Raw genomic sequence first — 22,182 nt, forward strand, 5'->3', positions numbered from 1 at the left:
TATCGCTTTTTTGTCATATTGTTGTTTCATTTTGCTCTTCGATGCCTGAAGATTCTGCCTGGCCACTGCACACGCTGACTGTAGTCTGTCCTTAAATGTCGCTACATACTGCAATGTGTCATCCTGAGGTGTTGAAAGGAGTAACCTTTCCTTCATCATCTTGAGTGGGCCACGGACCTCATGTCCGTACACTAACTCAAAGGGGCTGAAACCTGTCGACTCATTCGTGGCATCTCTAATGGCAAATAACAGGAACGGCATAGCCATATCCCAGTCCCCAGGGCACTCCACACAATAGGTTTTTATCATTGTCTTGAGTGTCTGATGACATCGCTCTAGTGCGCCTTGAGACTGTGGGTGATAGGCAGAAGACATCACTTGCTTAATGCCCAACTGACACACAACATCCTGAAACAAGTTTGATGTGAAATTTGTGCCTCGATCATGCTGTATTTCCTTGGGAAGCCCTACACGAGAGAAAAACTGCAACAGGGCATCCACCACAGGTCTAGCTTTTATGCTACGTAACGGCACCGCCTCTGGAAACCTAGTACCCACATCCATGACAGTGAGTAAGTACTCGTTCCCTCTCTTAGTTCTGGGGAGGGGACCGACACAATCAATCATGACCTTGGAAAATGGCTCCTCCATAACCGGAGGGGGACTCAATGGTGCAACAGGAATAATTTGGTTGGGCTTACCCACCAGTTGACATGTATGGCAGGATCTACAATAATTAGTTACATCTTTGCGCACCTCGGGCCAGTAAAAATGCCGCATCACTCTGTCCTGTGTCTTCCGGACACCAAAATGACCAGCCCACGCGCTCTCATGGCCCAACCGCATCGCCTCTCTCCTGAAACCACTGGGTAACACCACCTGTGAGAGTACTGTCCAGTGTTCATCAGCTGGGCGGCGCAATGGGCGCCATTTTCGCATCAGAACGTCCTGGCATAAATAATACCCGGTGGCTACCCCTTGGCTTTCTTCTAAAGACATAGCTGACTTCCTCAGGGATGCTATAGAAGGTTCGTGGCACTGTGCTTTAATCAGAACTTCTCGAGTAAATTGATTGCCTTCCTCCACTCCAGCCATCTGAGCCAGAAAGGTGTCAGACAGATCAACCATGGATCCTTCTGCCTTATCCACCAGTTCCTGAGACTGCAATCCAGATCTTGTCACAACACAAGCCGTGAACACTTCAGGGTGATCTCTCTCTAACATTACAGTTTGTGGTGCTTCACATGGCTGTTCTAACACAATGGGGGTCACGCTTTCACTCTGCCCTGCTTCCGCCGGAGTGTCTTCAGGATCACTTGGGCGCACCCTAGTGCCTGCCAGGTCATTACCTAACAGAAAGGTAATACCTTTCACCGGAAGTGTGTCGACAATTCCTACTGTTGCTACCTTGGTCACTAGCTCAGTTTTCACAAAAACACTGTGCTTTGGAGCGGAAACATAACGGTCACCAACTCCTTTGACCACAACCGACACCCCAGTAGCAGTGGACGGTGGTAACTCCAACACCTCTTTTAAAAGTAACGAATGTGATGCTCCGGAGTCCCTAAGCACTTTGACCGGAAACTCCTGCCCATTCTCTGACACGGCGACTACACCCTGAGACACAAAACCCTTGTAATCCTTTAATATTTCTTCCTCAGATGAATCACCAAACTCAATGGTGTCCAGTACATGGGGCCGAACACCTACACAGGCTACAGGTTTAGCCTCCTTGTGCTGTAACTTCCGACACACTGACTTTGTGTGGCCAGGTTTCTTACAGTAGAAGCAATAAACTTCAGTTCGAGGAGCCCGCTCAACTCGTGTTGACTCAGGAGTAGGAGGAGATACACGCTCTGACTTAACCGAAAACCGATGGGGTCGATCGTAGGATTTCTTGAAACCAGACAAATTTTTCCCTGACATGTAAGAATCTCGTTCCGCTTCCCTGTCCTGTCTGAAAAATCTTCCTCTATCAGAAGACATGCTACGGTGAGTTAGCTCATACTGGTCGGCTAGAGTGGCTGCTTTTCTGAGATCTTTCTCATCCCGCTCATTAAGATATATTTCTATGGGCTGAGGTACACACTTTTTAAATTGCTCCACGAGCACAAGTGCACAGAGACTCTTGAAAGTGGTGGTCTCAGTAGAGGCAAGCCACCTCCCAAACACCAGCTCCTGTCTTCTGGCTAACTCAAGAAAAGATTCATCACTTTTCCTCTTCAGGGAACGGAACCGCTGGCGGTAAGCTTCCGGGACTAGCTCATAGGCTGCTAATACATTTTTCTTTACCACCTCGTAGTCTTTACCTTGAGTGGCATCTAAAGCAGCATACGCTTCCTGAGCTTTTCCTTCCAAACTCCCCTGAATCAACAAGGTCCACTTCTCTCGTGGCCATTTCATCTCCTCTGCAATCCTTTCAAAAGCTTCAAAGAAAACACCAACTTCAGTTACATTGAACTTTGGTATCAATCGTAGACAGCTATTGGGATCAAAGCGGTTTTCTGAGATTGGTTGTACGTTAGGGTGCTGAGACAGAACTTTGTCTCTTTCTAATGCCAAGCGGGCTTGCTCTGTCTTTTGCTCCTCCTCTTTTAATTTAATTCGGAGCTTCTCTCTTTCTAACTCAATTTTCTCCATCTCCACCTTCCTATTTTCCTCTTCTTGCTTAAGCCTGGCTGCCGCCTCCTTCTCTGGATTAGGCAAATTCAGGCGATCCCCAATGAGCTGTACAGCCTCACTCACTTTCATTCTGGATCCAACAGCTATCTCATAATGTTGGGCTATAGCAACCAAATTATCCTTCTTCAACCTAAAGAGCTCATTCCGGTTAGAAAGCCTGGTGCAGTATTCTTCCACATCAAATATGTCCATTTTACCAACGTTAGAAAATGCACCAATGAGACCAACACACCCACAGATTAGCTATACCTTAAATACCGGCAACAACCAAAACATAAATCGCCACTCCTGTTACCTGACATACACTAGGTGAACACAACACTCAAGTGTCATCTCGCTGCCTACAACAGCACAACAATGTATAGCTCCGTTCTTGGATGCTACACCAAACCTACATGTACACAGCTTAACAGTCAATACATCACAAAATATATAGCTTATTGGCGATAATGCATGGCTAGCCAAATTAGCTACAACCATAAAACACACACCACTCTCCCCAAATAGGACACCGCACGTCGCACAACAGCGGCAACACTTAACTGAACATAGCAGACTACCCAGTCCTACATAACCAACTAGCCTCCACTAGCCTCGGTTACTCAAGCACTAGCCTAAACTTAACCGCGCTCTGAAAGCTAATGATCAAACCGCACTGCCTCCTAAACAAACACGACCCTAATTTCACCATGCGAATACAGCTCGATGTTTTAAACAAAACTACAAAGGATATTGATGGCAGACCTGTCTCGGTAATTAGATGTTAGCCTGGCTATCGCTATTTAATCACACAAGCAGAGGGTTAGTCGAGTTACTGTTACAGGTGGAAACCAAAAGTTCCCTTATTCCAGGCCGACAAGCCGTCAACCCCACCTGAAACCCCGACAACGCTTCTGCTTATGAGCAGCTAACCCGCTGTTCGGTTAATAAGGTCGCTAATTAAGTTAGCCTCCTTATAACCTACCTGCACTGTCTGTTCAAATCCCGGACGAGCCCCCAATTGTTATGGCGAGACATCAACACAGGTACAAACCCGGTTGCGGTCACCCCACAACGTGACAATAGTAAAAGGAATAAAACAGAGCTGGCTGGTGGACAGAGGTGAGTGAGGGGTGCAGCGGAGCTCACCGGTCGGATGGCGGATCCCGATGGTCGGCCTTAGCGGCGGCGTTCTTGACTGAGGGCCCGCTGATAGCCCGCGCTCCGCTCTCCTGAGCGGACCAGCCCGCGTGTGCTGACCAAGTCAGAAGTCTGAGGGAAACGGGCGATGACCATGCGTCATAGCCAGGTGACCTCCAAAGGAAAGGAACTGCCCGACCGTCTTCCACGAGGAGACGCTTCGGACCAGCTATGCGGTTAGCAGCCACCAGCAACGTGTGTATCTGTCAAGTCTCTCTTCACCAATTCGTCTTCCAGGTGTGTGTCATAAGCAATTCCCGTCTCGCGACAACGCGATGGGGCCGGACATGACGTCACCGTAAACCATGGCGACAACCTGCAAATCACATGTCAACCAAACCAGCTCCAAAAACAAAAGCGCCAACCAACCAGCTCCAAACAAAACGCAAGAAAAGAAAGAGACCTAACCCAACCGTAACAGTTGGCATTGGACATAAATCGCTAGGTGTGGCATCGTCCATATGAACTGATTCATAGGGATACTGGGCTGAGTATTTTATAGCAGCTGAGGACTCCTTTTGGAAACCCCTCAGTTGTTTCTGCTAGTTAGCACTCTCTCCTTGTGTCTGCCTCCTCTTTCTTTTTCTGCCTGGCCTCTTAGCACAGACCTACACAAGCTGACAAGCTAATGAGTCCTCTTCTTCCACCCTTTCCTCCGCAGCCCCTTGTCTTTGGCAGGCCTAGCCATTCAATTAGATTATACCCTGTCTATTTTGGAAAAAATGTACACTGGTAGCCAGTGGGGATTGAACATGATTTCAGAATTGGGAAGGAATACCCTTTGTTTTTTAAATGGCTTTCTCACTGAGTAGTGACTACATCAACCCCAACGTTATAGTGATATTATTCACTCTAGTAGTCAAGTTTCCTAACCATTCAGGAAACACTGTTTCTGAATGTGATGGAATTAAGTCTGTCCAACTGTTTCTTCAGTCCTCTGAAGAGCGAAAACACATGAACAACTTTTGGACCAACACTTTGATCCAGGCAAGATGGAAGTGTGACCATAAAATGAAGGGAGCAAATCCACTCCTCCATGAGCGAAAATGTTTATTTTTATTTTAGTAACAATGCATCATGGTACTGACCTCTCATCAAGTGACACCCACTGGACACAATGATATTTTTATCCCCAGCATTCTGTTTTTAGTCGTTCAAGGCTAAGAACTGCTACATAAATAAATTATATCAGAATAGCAATTTCCATTCCTTACTTGTATTAACCGAATAAGCAATCCCGAAGGTTGTCTTTGGCTCCCTATTTCAAACGTAGGTCTCTTGAATAACTCTTTGGCACTCTTCCTTCAGCTCAACGCTAATCGGGTAAAAAGTGACGATGATTATAGGGATCCAGTGCTGAAGACGTCCTATAAAGATTCTACTGGGATGTACAAATTACAGTAATTAAGTTGGGCCCAGAGCAACAATGTCTCAGATAGGCCCAGATATCGTAACTGTGCCCATGCTTGTCTTTGGATGACTAAGAAGAGAATGCTGTTTAAATTTTCCAAGCAATTGGTTTTGGAATTGAGAAATGGTGCAGTAACACAGCTATGCCTCCATCACTGAACATCTTTGCCCTGAGCCGAAACTCTGCGTTTGTCAGTACCAGTACTATTATATTACTAACAGTTTTGTTTGCGATAATCTTTGTATTTAATAATTATCTTTATGGGGAAATTGACTGTACAACACACCACAGCAATATAATGATGATGTGACACTCTTGAATTCCTGCAGAGAAATTTTCTTTTTGCTCCACAGAAATGTCTTACTGTCCTTGCACACACACACTCACACAGACCTAGTTCATATAGGAGATGTCATCTCTGAGAGGTAGTCAGAAGAACAAACATACGCATTGCCTGAGAATACGAATAACTATAGCTATGACACGACTGCTGTATAATGCACTGTATAGGACAGTCTCAAGATGCTTTCAGACAGCGAGGTGTTGCCATCTTTATTGTTTCCAAAGTGAACATGGTGGCAGCCTTGTCCCTAAGGTCAGCAGTTCTAGTACATGTGCACGATTGTTTGCCACTTGAGTTGACAATGAGGGACATTTTTCAGCATATGACCATGGCTTGGTGTTGGAAAACCTGCACGCAAACAGCACACAAAAGAAAATGCACACAGGAGTAGCTGCTCACTGTCTAAAAGGACCTTAACATGGGGCTCAAACACTGTGGGGTGCAGGAAAATAGTACCCCACTATTCTGTTTTGTGACAAATACAAATACAGATCCCATGTTCTGGTTGCAGAAAAAAAGTAAGCTTTTACTTAAGGCCTCTGCACACCAACCCGATTATCGGCCGTTGGACGTCGTCGGACAGTCGGGCGAGGTCGTTGACTCGAATCGGTTCGGTGTGCCCGTGCCGCCGGTCAGTCGGCATCGGTGTCGGCGTTCATTTTGGCCGATTCGACATTTTAGAATCGGCGCCCAGTCGGGCTGTCGGCCTCGGTGACCAATCTGAGTTGGTGGGAATGCTAGCCCTTTGACTAGCGAATCAGTGAGTGCACCGAGAAAACCGGAAGTGACGGATGGGTAAAATACTACGCTAACCCCAGTGTTCTTTGTTATTATTAGCCAATCGTATTTTCCGTTCAGCCGAGTAATGACAATAACGATGCCTTCTTGCTACTTATCAAAACCTCTGATGAAAAAATGACTGACCGACAGCGTGGCTCCTGTTTTACTAGGTTGAGAAGTGATCGTGCATTTCCGGTTTTCATTTTTTTTTTTGGGGCCGAACAACACAAGATTAGCGCCGCTGCTGTTATGGGTTGTATTATGCTCGCACGCGACGCCGCAGAACGTACGCTCCAGTGGTGTGTTGTTCGGTGGTGTGTCGGAGTCATTTTTTTGACCGACTCCGAGGATGAAGGGAGCCGATGATACAGGTCGAATGGCTTTTCTGCGACGGTCGGCCGTCGGGTTGGTGTGCAGAGGCCTTTACCCGTACTCAGATTTTTGCGTATGGTTGTTAAGTTTTCCTAATTGGATTGTTAAAAAAGTCAAATACCAGTACATCGCCTTGCTTACAGTATTGCAAATATCTCGATAAATTGAATCGGAACCCCTGTATCATGATATGTATGGCACCACCAAATTCTCGCCAATACACAGCCCTATCAAACAGATGTACAGATTGAAAACCATAGAGCCTCAGACAGAGAAAATTAGATTTAGTCATAAAGAGATAACAGAGGAACGTCAGTCAGTCAGTTTTTTGCATCAAATCCAGCTTGCAGAGAACAATAGTCCCAAAATCAGGTTAGGTTATCTAATTTTACAACAATAGCCATTGTATTTCATCATGCAATAATAACCCATACATGCTCAATCAAAAGCACAGCATGGAGCCTCTCAGTCATCTGCACAGTCACATCATCAGTTGCTGAGTCAGGATACCTCAGATGTTTTCATGACCTCAAATATTTCATGAATGTTTAAGCAATTGTTCCGATCCCTTAAACACTTAAGAGTGCTCAATTATTTTGGTGTTGATACAAGTAAGACTAAAAGCGAAATTGTCATTTTTATGTTTTGGGCAACAACTAGGATAATCGCTAGTGAATTTAGTTACTGTGAAATCAAACGACTCATCGTGGGTATCCCTAAAAACCCCCTCCAGGACCCCAAGAGGTCCCCAGATACCACTTAGAGATTCACTGAACTGAACAACGCTACTACTGAGATGAACAGTTATATAACATTGATAGTATCTACTGATGTAGTCTAAATGTGTCCCTCTTATCCTCTGCTGTCTTATAAATATCTACATTGAATATGTTTAGTTAAGAAAACAGCAGGACTGACAGCCACCTCTTACAGAAGCATTCATCCATGAACACAGCCCCAAAGGGAAATTTACAGTCAAAATGCATCCCTCTGTATCGTCACGTGTGTGTCTGTCACACACGCACACGCACTCTCAGAGCCATAATCCCACAAACAGAAGCACCATCTGTGCAGTGCAGCCAGCTTCCCTTTGTGTCCTGTGTCTTGGCAACTTCACAGAGTTTTATCAAAGTATGCAGGACAGGCCCTCAGTGGCCCCGCATCAGACAATATACCTCACACACACTACATCACCTGCATCCTAGCTGCTGGGTCCTATGCACTGTGTGTGTGTATATATATGTACAGTGTGTTTTTGTGTTTGTGCACGTGTGTACACAAGAGGGAGAACAAAAGACAAAGAGAGAGATGAGAGACAGACTGAGTGAGATGGATGTGACCCGCATGACGGACACAGCGAATGAGAGTGAGTCATAAACAGATAGGAGGCAAGGAAGGGAGGGAAGGAAGGAGGCGGAGAGAACCTTTGTACTGGAACTTCAAAAGCCTTATGGGAACCACAGGGGACCCCCTTCATCTCCATCCCTCCCCACTCGATTCCTCTGCATCCTCAAATCTGATTGGTTGCAACTAGAACGAAGGTCAAGCTTCACCTTGACATCAGAAACATATAGGAAGGAAGGAAAGAGCAGCCTGCAACAATTCTGTTTTAAGATGCATGGACGCTACAATGTTTGTGCTCATTTTGACTTGGTTGATAGTTGATGTGAATCCTGTCGACATCATTTTCTGTTAAATTAGGCCCAGTCTCCAAGAAAAGGGGGAAAAGTTCCATGCAGCCCGTAGCTCCAGTGACAGGGACTTCTAGGACTGTGAAAGTTACTACAATGAGAGCAGCAGAGACACTGACCTGCAGGGACTAAGGGGAAGGCAGAAGTGATGAGCGAAAAAGAGACAGGACTCTGAGAAGCAGGTCAGGGTAGGTGTCTAACTCATCTCCTCTAATATATTCAGTTTCCCAGCCTTTTTGAAATATTTTGGAAAGTTTAATGTATAACTATTAAGGCTTGGTCACACCAGCATCTGAAAACAGTAAAATTTCACTGCAAAAATCTGTTCATTATAATGGAATTGCTGGAACCAGTGGATCCACTCATGGTGTCAAAGTAAATTCGAACAAATTTTTTGTGTTATGCAACTTTGGTGAACTTCGACACGCAAATTTGCATTGTTGACCCATCGCTGGTAGCAACGAGACAATAAGTTTGCACTGTTGGCCGTTAGCAAGCTAGCTCGAGGACCTGTTTTCCCTACTGAGTACTTATGTTTTGATTTAAAAATATAAATGGCACAAAGTGGAGAAAATAGTAAGAAGCTTGAAACTCACTAGTATGCTTCTGGCTTGGAATTTGCGTTAGCAGTTAGCTCACTTACTACAGCAGTAGCCAGAAGAAGCCATGCAGGTAGTCCCCACATCACTTAGCCTCTAGAAACACCAGGGTTTCCAAGTGACTTAGTGACTTTCTCCCCTCTAGATTTGGTGACTTTTAGGAGCTATTTATTTTTAAAAAAAGCACCTGACGAGAATTGTAGCAACTTCTTTGGGCAGACCTTAACTCCTCTCCTACGAAGAGAGTCATCAATATCAGCTACATGTTTCCTCTGCTTTACACAGCGAGAAAATATAGTTGTCATTTAAAGTTGAGAAATTAAGTATTCTATATAGAAATAAGTCAAAGGTTATTATACCCGTAAAAGTGATAAGATGTTAAGTAGGGTTGAGCCGAATACTCGGCTGAAACAAGTAAAATGTGCCAACATCTGTACTTGTAAAACTCTGAAGCTAAACTCTAAACTCTACTACTAATTAAACAACATCGCCAAATTAACCCCACCCATTTCGAGTTTAAGCACAACCCCCTTATGATTTAATCCCCACCCATATAGATCCAAATACGGGTAATGTAGTTGGTTCAACAGATACAGATAGATATTGGTTTACTCGTTCATCCCTAATCTAAGTTATGGCTGTGTCCCAGTTTGATTAAAATCTTCCTCATTTTTAATCATTCCACAAGGTAGAGTTACTGATTTTTACTTTTCATGTCATGTAGTAGATGTGACCTGTCAGAGTTGTCCCACCACATGTCAACTAAGCGGTTAACCAAGCAATCCTCATGCTTATGTATGAAGTATTACGAATGCACTAAGTGCTGTTTTGCCCTTAGGCTCGACTCCACAGTGAGTTAACTTCCAGCAGGCAGGCTGACCGGCTGAGTTTATATTCTTGGAGCGAGTTCACTCCATGATACTGCAGTTCTCCATGTTGCAAATACTGCACTCTGTACCACTAGTGGGAATTGAGTTTGTGACAGGTTGTGTGTTAAGAGAAATGCCCATTACTGTACATATGGAGGGATAGATAATAAAGTGCTAAAAGTGGCATCTGGGTGGACAGATGGTTGGCTGGAGGTACCACCTCATGCAGGGTTTCTACAATGTTTGGGTATTCTGCTGCTTGTTTTATGCCTACTCAATGCAATAGCATGCAAATTGCTATTAACACCAATAGCAAACCAATCTTTTATTACATGCTTTTACAACATGCTCTAGCAAATTCAGCCAGGTGTTGGCAGATGGAGTGTACTATATGTAATACCTTCTGTTTCACGTGTGAGCACAGTTTTCCTATTTAGCACCTTTGTTACAAAGTCTGGCTTCACCAAGGGGCCGTCTGGAGACTGGAGGGCTGGATGTGTGTACAGTACTATTGCTTACATAGTCTGTGCTTCAGAAGTCAAGTAAAATGAAAAATTACAGGTCTAATGCATGTTTTTTGGAATATTCTTCTTAAATTGAATATGTTCAGTCAAGAATATAGCAGGACTGACAGCCACCTCTTGCAGTATGTAGCCCATTCATGCTTTCATGCTAAGCCTAAGCTATTTTGCATTATCCTTTACCTCTGGTCTTCAGAGAACTGGCACCGTCTTACACCCTGTCCAAATTATTCATTTATGCCTTTAATCTTCCACACACTATTTTTTTTTTTTTTTTTACAATATTCTGGTGTCTGACTCAACATTTGAAGTTTATGGCTGCTCGCTGTCACAGACAGTGTGCAGCAGTATTGAAGGCTAACGATGTAATTGCTTATATACAATATGTATATAAACTATAGCCTGACCAATACAGGATTTTTGAGGTTGATAATGGTTGTTGCTGAGATTAAAAAAAAAAAATCTATTATTGGCTATAATATACATATCTGCAATAAGCCAATACCGGACGATATATTAGGAGTGTGCATCTCGAGAGGTATCTAGATACATGGGCTACATTACAATTCAGGGACAATGCATTTTAATATGGAACAATTCTGTTCCATACAATGCAATACGATGCAATCTGATACAGTTCTTAACATTTGTTTAATGTAGGATTGATTTTCTAAATTACTTAAAATAATAAGCCAATTCTATAAAAATGGCATTGCTTAGCTTTAAATACTTATATTTTATAAAATACCAGGGAATCCCAAGTTGTTTTTTTTTCTTTACAGCATGGGGAAAAAAAGAACAAAGAACAATATAGACACCAGAAAAGTCAAATTTATGGTATATTGCATTCAACTGTACCTAATACAGTGTAAGGATATGTATAAAATGCCTTTAAGGGTCTCTACAGCTTCCAGACCATCATGTGTACTATCTAGAGGAAATAGCAGCTTCAGCTTCAGGTCTTTGGAACACAATCTCAGAGACAATACAGTATGTAGAAATCTGGGCTGTTTCCAGCGTAAGTCGTGCAGCACACTATTAATATTCATTTCCTGCTGGGCCTAACGGTGGTTGCTATTTTCTTGTCAAAGAGGAGTTCCCCCTCCCCCCTCTCTTCTTCCTCTCTTTCCAGCCTCCCCCTGATTCTCCCCCTTAATTTCGCTCTCCTGTACGTTCTCCTGCCCCTCTCTATCTCCCTGTTATCTCTCACCTCCTCCCCATCCCCTGTCTCCACCTTTCTGTCCACCTCTCAGGTCCTTTCTCCTGGTAACAGTGTGTGGGATGAAGGAAGTGCTGTGGTGTGCCTGTAAGCTCATTATTCTGACTGACTGAGAACTTAGCTGTTCCTGCGTGAGGGATCACACAGAAGAAATCACAAGCACACACACTCCTTTCTCAACAGCATTGTTGTTGTTTTAGTTTACTTACTGTCTGGCAGCTGCATAATTTTCTTTTTATAATCTGATGCACACGCACACGTGTTTCTCTGTCTTTGCTGTGTGTATTTATGCACTCAGTCATTTTTAAGCTAAAGTTACTGTGAATATATGTGAACGTGGTTTTCATTGTCACAGTTTGCTTATGTGGAGCTAATTGAATTTGTGTGAGTACATCTGAAAAATGTTTCATGACTTGCGTTTAGTTTATTAATTTGTCCTCAGCAATAAGCTTAAGCAGCTGGAAGCTGATTATATATTGGCTCTGAACAACCTTAAATACCACACTTACTTCATTACTAGTGAGTTGCCATACATGTATTTAATTGTTTTTAGTACTAAGAAACTGACATTAGCAAATATTATGAATGTCATTTATATGTTTATTTAGATATATTTCATGAACAATATTGACAATATGCTTATCTCCAATCCCATTTCTTATTGCTGAAGTTATAAATCTTTAAAGATAAAGGTCAAAATAAATAGTAAAATAAAAACCTCTCTAGTTTCCTTAAACATCTGGTCACTGCGGTCTTTAGAAAACATTCCTCAAACAGGGGATATAGTGCATTTTATTGGGGACTATTTTCAGTGGAGGATGAATCCACATTTGGTGCTCTCTTTCTTGAGTATTTGGAACAGCGCGATGGTGTATGTGGGATTTGCAACTTTGGGGATTGAGTCAAAATAAAGTCCAGTATGTGTTCATAGTAATAAATCATGTTACCCAGTGCAACAGTGTGGCCCACTGATGGGTTTTAGTTTTTTGACTCAAGTTTTTAAAATTCAACGTTGCGAGGAATGCTGGAAGATCACAAAATCACTAGATCATGCAAGAATCCATCTTGCTATGCTAGTTGGTCTGAACAATAGTGATTCAGACCAATTAGCATACTATGAGAAACTGCTGGCAGCGACGGCATGAGCTAGGGTCATGGTTTAACGCTTGGTGTGACACAGCAAGATGCGACCGTTTGTTCAAAAAAAAAGCATCAGTTCTATCAGAACTGATGCTATCATTGTTCTGAACTGGAGAGTATTTCTTCATTGAAAGTAGAGCAAAGAACTGCACTGAAGGCTTTTTCCATGATAGAAAAGATGTTTTCACTCTTCTTCCGACTGACTTCAATAAGAGTTTGACTATGGTTTGTTGATCTGATTGGTTGCAGTTCACAAATGACTTCATGATTATGCTAAGTAGTTTCTACTGGTGAATTTAACTCTTCTGTCCTTTATTCATTTCAGTTGTATTTTCTGTTTGAACTCCACACTTTCTGTCCTCGCTTCAACTTGACCTTTGACATTGCTTGGACGGATGGATCCACTTGAAGGCTCGGGCGAAGGTGGCGAGTGTCAGCACCACTTCCTGTACCTGCCTTACAGTATAGGTAGCATATTGACAATTTTGGGGCCATGTGACCCCCAGTTACATGGGCTGTTCCAAAATCAACGGGCCCACGACCGGCAGGTCACATTTTTTTCCCCACATTGTTGGTAGTAGCCCAGTAGGTGGGCCGGCCAGTCTAGCATCTGCCAGAATGACCAGATTGCCAGTCTGAGCATGAACAGATGTCAGGTGTTTACATCACCGTGGTTTACCACCACCGCTTCCAGGTCACAGTTCATTGAAGTGAACTCCCTTCAGTGCTCATTGCTTACCGCCTGTAACCCTGTCGTGCTCTTCTCAAGTGGTTTGTTGATTTCCTTTTCACCTAGTTCACTGCTCTCAGCATGGCCATGCTCAGTGGGCTATCACTTATAAGAGAGTCAGTTAAGAGACAAAGGATGTTTGAAAGGAAGGACAAAAGGGCAGGATTGTTCAAAAATGTATGATGTTTTTTTTTGTTGTATTTCCAGTTAGGAAAACTAGTGCAGCATGAGGTCGCCACTGAAGATACACAGTTCTCCAGGCAGTTCAACCCCCATGTCATGAAATCTTTATATCATAAAGGCTCACACTGGTGACTTTTAATGATGAAAATCAAGCAAGTTAAATGAGCATTACAGATGTTTATCAAATAAATCCCACTTTTATCACATTGTTATTCTGCTTTTATCAAAGTGTCACTGTTTGAATTCAATCATTTATGTCTTTATCAAAAAAAGTTCATATTTGAGTGCTGTCAATTCAATCATTCTGTCATCATCTCAGTTTTCTTAATGAGCTGTTCTAAGTCCTAGTGTTTGTGTACAGCTGCCTGTGGAGCTTTGTTCAGACAGACAGGATCCCAATGGACTTCCAGCACTCTGCAGTGAAAAGTGCCATCACTCCTCTGTTACCCTACTGACTGATTGATTCCAATGGTCAGTTGCCTCTGGCATTAAATCCAGAAGATGCTAATGAGAACATGTAGCTCGTGGGATCTTAAAACGGGGACAGTGAAGCCATTTCACAGATACATTAAAGTGCTTTTGTGGCTTGCAGACGACTTGCTAGCAGAGCTTCAACAATGCAAACCATTTACAATCTTACAGCGTAGTGAGTGTGACATGAAAACGTTTGTGTTTGTGTGCATTTATGTGCTTTATACGCATGAGGTACGAGGATGTTAGGCAGAGACTGTATGCATGTCATATCACTATACATGCAAACTGCCGCAGTCACTCCTCCCCAAGTGGGCAAACATGCAACACGATCTTCAATCGCTTACTCGCATGGAAAACAGAACATGGAAAACACTGCTGAAATGTTAAAAAGCTGACAACAGATTCACTACACCAGCCCTGCAACAGCAGTAGGTCAGCAGCAGCAGTACTCTATTCACACAAACTGAATCAAAGTGGCAGGGCTGTCATAAGCCTGAAGCTTGCGGGTATGTTTACATGGGCATGTAGTTTACTTACTTAGTTCTGATTGGGCGGTTATTTTACGCCATTGCTACTATGCAGGCTTTTGACTAAGTAGTTCCTTTCCCGACCAATGCGTGTCCATGCAATATTTTTTTTATTCAAGTCTCATGAGCTTGTTAGAGAATCTGAGAATTGACGGAGATCATCAGACTTTCTTTTGCATAATTTAGTTAGAGAAAACCATGTTTCTATTTCCCAAGAATATGATAATGAGTGTGATTGCTATCCTGTCTCTCTTGAGCATCAGAGTACATTTGCAGAAAGCTGAACCTTTCCAAACTGCCCCGGGTTGCGCTGCTGGCCGACTTTTGAGTCTTGAGTTACAGCAGGCTGGTGCAAGAAAGGAGTGGCAATGAATGGCATCCTGTTGAGTTTGAAACATTGGGGTCTGCATGTGTGACTTCTGTGTCTACACAATACATTTCAGTCATGTTTTTATATTATGTGTTTTATTTAAACTGGCCATCAGATGCAAACATCTACATGTTGCTGTGTGACCCAGTGGTCTGTGTGTCACATTTACAAGCTAGGGGGTGGAACATGTAAGTGTTAATTACACTGCTATTTTAATCAATCATTATGTGATGTTTAAGAGCATGCATTTCACTTGCCCTTTACACAATTCCAAGAAGCAACAGTTCTGCTGTGCACTCAGAATTTTTGACATTGACCACAGACAATCTATGGAGTTACAAGCGTACACTGGAAAAAAACATACTTGGAGCCTAAAAACTTTGGCTTGCAAAAGTAGCAGTGTTGTTGTATGTAAACAGATGTACTGATTAAATCAAAGCGTATCTGTTCTGTCAGAGAGTCGATATGAGTTTCTTTTCTTATATCTCTCACCATCTGATTGTTGAATTACTGTGTTCATTCCCTCTGAATCACCACTGTAAGGAGACAGGTAGCAATGCTAATGAGTTTGCAGGTCTTGTGTATACACAATATAAATGGCATTTACTGCAGCCACTGCATAGACATTACCACGGAAACCAGAGACTGGTGTATTCAGTCAGTCCAGATAATACATAGAAAATCAAAGATCCTATTTACTGTTTGCTCACTTGGATCTATACAATCACTGTTGTGTACAAATACATACATACTCACACACCACATCACAGTTGCACTGAGACAACTGGACAGCAGTGCTCTTCCACTCACACATAGGCATGTGAAAGTGTGCACTATGCACATGCATGCTCACGCACACTCAGTGCCTAACAGAAGCAGAGATCACAGCACAGCACAGCACCACTCAATTTCTGACTCCTCTCTCATCTCTTTCCAATGTGAGGAGAGCCACAGAGAGAGAGAAACAGAGAGAGAGAGGGAGAGAGAGAGAGATGATAGCAATGAGAGTGCAAGATGGGTGGGAAGTCAGAAGAGTCTCAGAAGTGAGACAGCAGAGTGTGTCTTCCATGATGCACTTGGTGTCATATTTTGCAACCGAAGATTAATAAAAAAATTACAAGATTCCTAGGACACATCAGATAAAAACACTTTCAAACCTACAAAGGAAATTAAAAAATCTAGTTATTTGTTGTTCATTCCATTTAAACAATGCATAGTGTGTACATATGGAATATCTATGGTTATGTAATAATCAGATTGTGAACTGTAGGTACAAGTCTTAAAATTAGCTTTATAGACAGCCAGCCTTTAATCACTGACTGGCAACTTTATTAGGTACACCTGCACAATCTAATACAAAAGCTCTGTGCAGATGTTCATAATAAATCTTCCAGTGAGTATAGATACCAGTTAAAGTTTTAATTACAGAACAATCAGAGACACAGGTGGATGTAGATAATAATCTGCACTTAAAAACAAGTCTATGATTGAGAAGTGAGGATATCAAGAGCCTGAGCTGGAGTGTGACAAGGGACATACAAAACTGTGGCTTCGGCATAACAATAGACATTAAATTATTGACAAAGGGGATTTTTGTTATTCATACATAATGTAAATAGTAGTGGATAAAGAATTGATCCCTGTGGCACCCCATTCCTGATGGTTTGATACGTGTATAGCCCTATCAGCCACAACTGTTTGAATTTACCCTAAAAGATAAACCATACAGCTATAAATGTAATGGAACTGAAAGCCAGGGACTTGTTGGATTATAATTTTAATTATACCATTGATACAAATAAACAGCTTATTCTGTGGATAAGTGTGTATGGCACATCGTCTGTAGTCATGAGCTTGAAATGTTTAGTATAAAACACAAGGTTTTGATGGTGCAACATCAAGCAGACAACTATCTCAAACTGTAAGGTTGTATTCTTAAAGTGGCTGCAAAGTTCCTTCTCTCTGAGACCACCCATGAGGATTGTTTTCTACAGGAAAATAATTTTAAAATTCACTGATTTGATAATCACCTGACGACACAGGTGAATATCCTCCAATGTTGGGTTCTGAAGACAGCATGGCAGCGATTCAAAAATATTCCCCTGGCACCTTATAACACTACATACTATACACTCAGGAAGGTAGAGACGAGGGGGAGAAAGAAAAAAAAGAGGTGGAGATGTTGGAAAAAAAAGGAGGAGAGAAAGAGGAAAAGGGGTAAGACAGGTCCAAAAATAAAGGAAGGAAGAGCGCTAATGAGTACACTCAGGTTTGCTCAGTTGCTGTGACAACACACCGGCTCATTGCTTCAAGCCACGAGACTGCATATCTAATGAATAACACACAGACACACACAGTTGAGACTACAGAACACAGTATATCCCCTCAAGCTATTGTCATCTGCATGGTTTTTCAGGCGTCCAAAGCCCATCAGAACACAACACACTCCGTTGAGAACAAAAATGGCACGTGTCCATATGCCTGCATGTGTATGTGTGTCTGTAGTGAAAACTATCAAATAGGTATGCCAACATAAAGAAACACAGCCAAAGCTTTTAACCAAATCAATCAGGACCACCATGCTACAACTGTGCCAGTTGGACTGAGCTGAATAGTTTTAGCAGGGGAAAGAAGAGCGAAAGGAGGGAAAAACCTACACAATGCAGCAGATCCTCCTGCACCAGGACCTCGGGCGTCCACACTGACAGGCACAGTATACAACAGAGTCGAAATATAGCTCATAAATTGTGCGTGTGAAGTTCAAAAACTGTGAAAAGATGTATGAATTTTACTAGATGTATGCAGAAGGAAATTGTCAGTAGAGGCACTTGGCAGGGATGTCCTGTCTTTCCTCTTGTCTTTGCTTCAGTTCTTGACCCACTAGATAATGCTGTTTGTCAATCACCAGATACACTGCAGTAGGGTTAGACAATATGATGATATACACACTGTGAGATGAAAGACATTTCTTTTGCTATTTGCATATTTTGCTATCTAACTTCTTTTGAGGTCAGACTTGTGCTTGCATGAGGCCTTTGAGGGGGTTGGATTTTTGCATCAGTGTGATTAAGTACCTTAATTTCTCATGATCAATTTACTGGATTAGCCAAAAACAAAACAAAATAAATGAACAAATGTTTTTGAATTACTCTTTTTAGTGTTAGTAGTGTAGTGTGCTCACTGCTCATGAAAGACATGAATCTCTGATTTTTCCCACTCGTACTGCCAACGGCCACTAGCTGTTGTCGTAGTGTACTGCTCACGTTATCTGTGGTCGCTCAAGGCGTAGGAAGTGGGCCAACCAATGAATGAGTGGGAATCAATGCCTTGAACGAGGATGTCCATTTCTGAGTTGAGTCCAGAGCTTGGCAGTTATACTCACTCTCACACAGTCACACTGAATGAGTTTGAATAAACCGTTCATTCGAACTTGCCCAGGAAGAATGACAAATTGATGCAGTCAAATCACATTTTTGTGTTTAGGCTTACATTGCGGGAATCAATGCATTAAAATTGATAGTTTATCTTTATTAATGTAAACTTATACATGATGATTGGTAATGCATCTGAAGAGTATTGTGGGGCAAGTAGCATTAGCTGCTGTGCATGTACTATAGCAGAGTATCATGGAGAAACTGACGCCACGTTTTGCAAAAAGTCAGACCTCGAAAGGTTTGCTACATTTACATGCACTGACTTGAAGGAAGAGATCCTGTGAAAAGATGTTCCACCCATCACTACTCGATAGTGCAGAACGGTTGAGGGCTGCCAAGAAGGGCGGTAATATTGTGCTTTGGAAAAGTAGCATATGATCACAAAGCTGTCACTTTTCTGACAGATTTGTGAGGATGAGGTTGCTTTTCTCATTTAGAACTGATAATAGTGCAGCTAATGTGCATGTAACTGAAGTTAGAGTTCTCAACAAAAATCAATCTGCTCTTTATTGCATGTAGCTGAGATTTTGATGATATATTGATTTCATCACAGATTTAGAAGGTATATGATTTTTCATGGAAACAAATATTGATTGAGTTGCATCTATTAATACTTTGGTGGTATTTTACTTTAAAATGCTGCTTGGTGACATTGTGGTATCCTGTCTGCAGCTACCTCCAATGATCCCTGCACAGTAGGTCACAGCTGCAAAGGGCAGTGCATCCGTATGTGTGTGTGCAAGAACTGTACGTTGTGTGTGTTTAAAGGTTCATCCATGTGTTTATTTGTCTCTGTACAAGCGCTGTATGGAGGATGTCCTCCCCAGGGGCCAGTGGAGGGCCTGGGGGCTTGAGTTGACAACACCGATAACCAAGATCAGCTGTTCAACCAATGGACCTCCAGCATAAATGACACATACTAACACACACAGATGCATGAGACATGCAGACACAGTGTCAGTTTCAGAGAGGTGGAGGGAGAAACAGATGTCACATTGAAGCCGGGAGGAGGCTTCTCATCCTCATACTGAGTCCTTGAGGCAAACTGTCTGCACACACACACACACACACACACACACACACAGAGACAGCATGGCAGAGCACAGAACAGAACCGCTCAATTGCTGTTTCCGCTTTGATGACAGTTCAACATGAGGCAGGAAGACAGAGGAAGCATCACTGTGAAAATCAAAAATTCATTAAAAACTGAACTACTGAAACTAGACCTGTAGAATACCAATATGCAGCTCTAAAAACTCACACAACTCAAAAATAAAACACTAAATTGTCAAGCAGAAGCCTAAAAGCCTAGTGATGAGGAAATTGTGAAAAATGCTGCCTGGGGTAAGATGTCATCATTTAGAGTAAATATTTGGGTTGCATGTTGGACAGATTCATAAAGTCAAAACGTATTTAATACCAGATATCAGGTGAGAGTAAGGTGTCATCTGCAAACTGTTTGGTATTTTCAATGAAAGATGTAATGTTTTTATCCATCCATTTTATCCATCCAAATTTTATTCATTTTATATAGTGGAGTTCCTATGCTTCTGTCATTAATAATGATAAGCCAGACACCGATCACATTCAGAACCTGAACGACACAAAAGATGATATTTGTCCCTCTCTGCTTACCTTCCTCAGCAGGTTGCAGATCCTCTCGATGTTCCGCAGTCTCTCCCTCTGTAAGGAGAAAAACAGGGAAAAGTTAAGTTAATAACATTGCAGGATTCAGGAAGTTAAGAGCTAAAACCCGGAAATGAGTTAGCATTTCCTCTACTTCTGATTCCTCACCGCAAAGTCAATGGTTTTTGGTTAAATTCCGGAAATAAGGTCTGTGGTTAACTGTGGTTAGCAAATTTTTAAGTTTACATCACATATGTCAGTAAATATCCCACCCATGAATTTTAAAGCTTTTACGTGTCTTAAAACATAACGCTAACAAGTGGCTAATTGAGACTTCAGAGATTGTCGGTGACATTAAACATCAGCATGCCTACTCACTAGTCCGCCTTTACAGCCTTGTTGTGTTCATACTCACACCCTTGCAAACTATTCCAACTCACGTTAGCTTTTTACCTCTAGCAATGGCATTTAGGCCACAAAATTCAGTCTAACAGGCTCAGGTAGGATACCATTTTATTGCCATGGGTCTTGTGTCGGTCTAATAACCGAAGGGCTCCAAGTGGACTTGCTATCAGCTCTGATTATGTGGTGTTTCATAATTATTGAAAGAGAAAAATGTGTTCTAAAATGGAAAGTACAAAAAAACAAAAAAACAAACTAAACTGCATTGCTAATTGGTGGTGAATCAAGGATCAGGTACGACTGTTCTCAGTTCTTCAGTTTCAGATGGTTTCTCTTTTAAAACAGTGTGCACCAGAGAACCCTGATCAGGACCACTTATCAACCAATCATGAGATTGTCGCCACAATAGTGTGACAGCAGGACATTCTCTTATATACAGTACTGTAGTTCTTTGGAGGAAAACTTAAGAGAGTTTTCCTCCAGCAGTCACTGTAGTGATCACAATGTTTATGTAAGTTACTATATTTCAGTATTTGAGCGTTCTCAGCTTGTGTAATAAACTGTAAAATGCTTAAATCAGCACTCGCCACAATGCTGACTCTAACAGTCACCATTTCACCACAGCTTTTAACATCATCATCAAATATTAAGTAATTCCTATAGAAACGCAATCTGGACTTGACTGGCAGCGCTGCGTGTTCCACAGGAGGCGATGCATAACTCTGGCTGCTTATAAATCATATATTGATCTGAGCGTCAAGCTGTTTGTGCGCTTGCGGACTGACCGTTTGACTTCATCTCTGCTTCTCATATAAGCTGGCTGCAAACATCAACAACAGAGACTCCATGGGAACGATAGAGTATATAAAAAAATATTTAGGCTCACACAGAACATCAAAGCCAGCATGTCTAAAGCTGAACTAATATTTAGTAACCACACAAGAAAAACAGGATTAAAGTGTGTGAAAATGTAAGTAATTGGAGTGAAAACACACTTTGCTGCCTCTGAACACTGCGTTTATGAGTTTATGAGTGTCTCTGTCTTTTTCATATACGGGAAACCACAGGCGTTATCTGCATCTATACGTTACAGACTGTAATGTTGCCCCTATTTAAGCCCTCTGTGATTTCAACTTAAGTGTTTTTTGCTGACTGCGAGCAAGAAGCCAATGTGACTTTACCTCTGCTCAACTACAGTGTCTCTGTTGTGTTGTGGGAGAGAGAAGAGGAGAAAGAAGGAAGAGAGAGAGAGAGAGAGAGGAGAGAGAATCGGAGACAGAACAGGCTCCGGGTGAAGAGAGAAGAGCTCAGACAGGCGCATAATGTGTGTGTGTCGTGTTGGAGCAGAGAAACCCTTCGTGTCCACACACCACACACACACACACACCTAGAGGTGGCTTCTGCCCATTCACAGCTGGCAGAGTATTTCAAACACACAGTAACCCATGAAATATGATTTTCATTCACCCAAGGGCTTAACTCTGGTTCTTAAATTCACTGTAATTTGTTTGAAGTGTTGAACTTTTTTTAAGAGTCTAAGTGGATATAATTTTAGTCCACTAATGGTTATAGTTGTTGGTTATTATAAGACAGTTTTTAGACAGTCTAAAACAGGACATATATAGCTAAA

General features: G+C 42.2%; 1 protein-coding gene across 2 annotated transcripts in view; it reads right to left on the bottom strand.

Moving 5' to 3' along the window:
* Positions 1–22,182, bottom strand: part of cnih3 (cornichon family AMPA receptor auxiliary protein 3) — an 82,887-nt gene that overhangs the window by 34,881 nt on the left and 25,824 nt on the right. Inside the window, exon 3 of one of the 2 annotated variants that reach the window (XM_035678116.1) lies at positions 20,160–20,207. The exons of the other annotated variant lie outside the window; for it this stretch is intronic. Coding sequence (XP_035534009.1) covers positions 20,160–20,207 — 48 coding nt within the window. The remainder of the gene's footprint in view (positions 1–20,159; positions 20,208–22,182) is intronic. 2 annotated transcript variants of the gene reach the window in all.

Source organism: Morone saxatilis, unplaced genomic scaffold (assembly GCF_004916995.1).
Source record: "Morone saxatilis isolate NCDOM2014 unplaced genomic scaffold, NCSU_SB_2.0 Contig7, whole genome shotgun sequence".
In the NCBI taxonomy this organism is placed as follows: Eukaryota; Metazoa; Chordata; class Actinopteri; family Moronidae; genus Morone; species Morone saxatilis.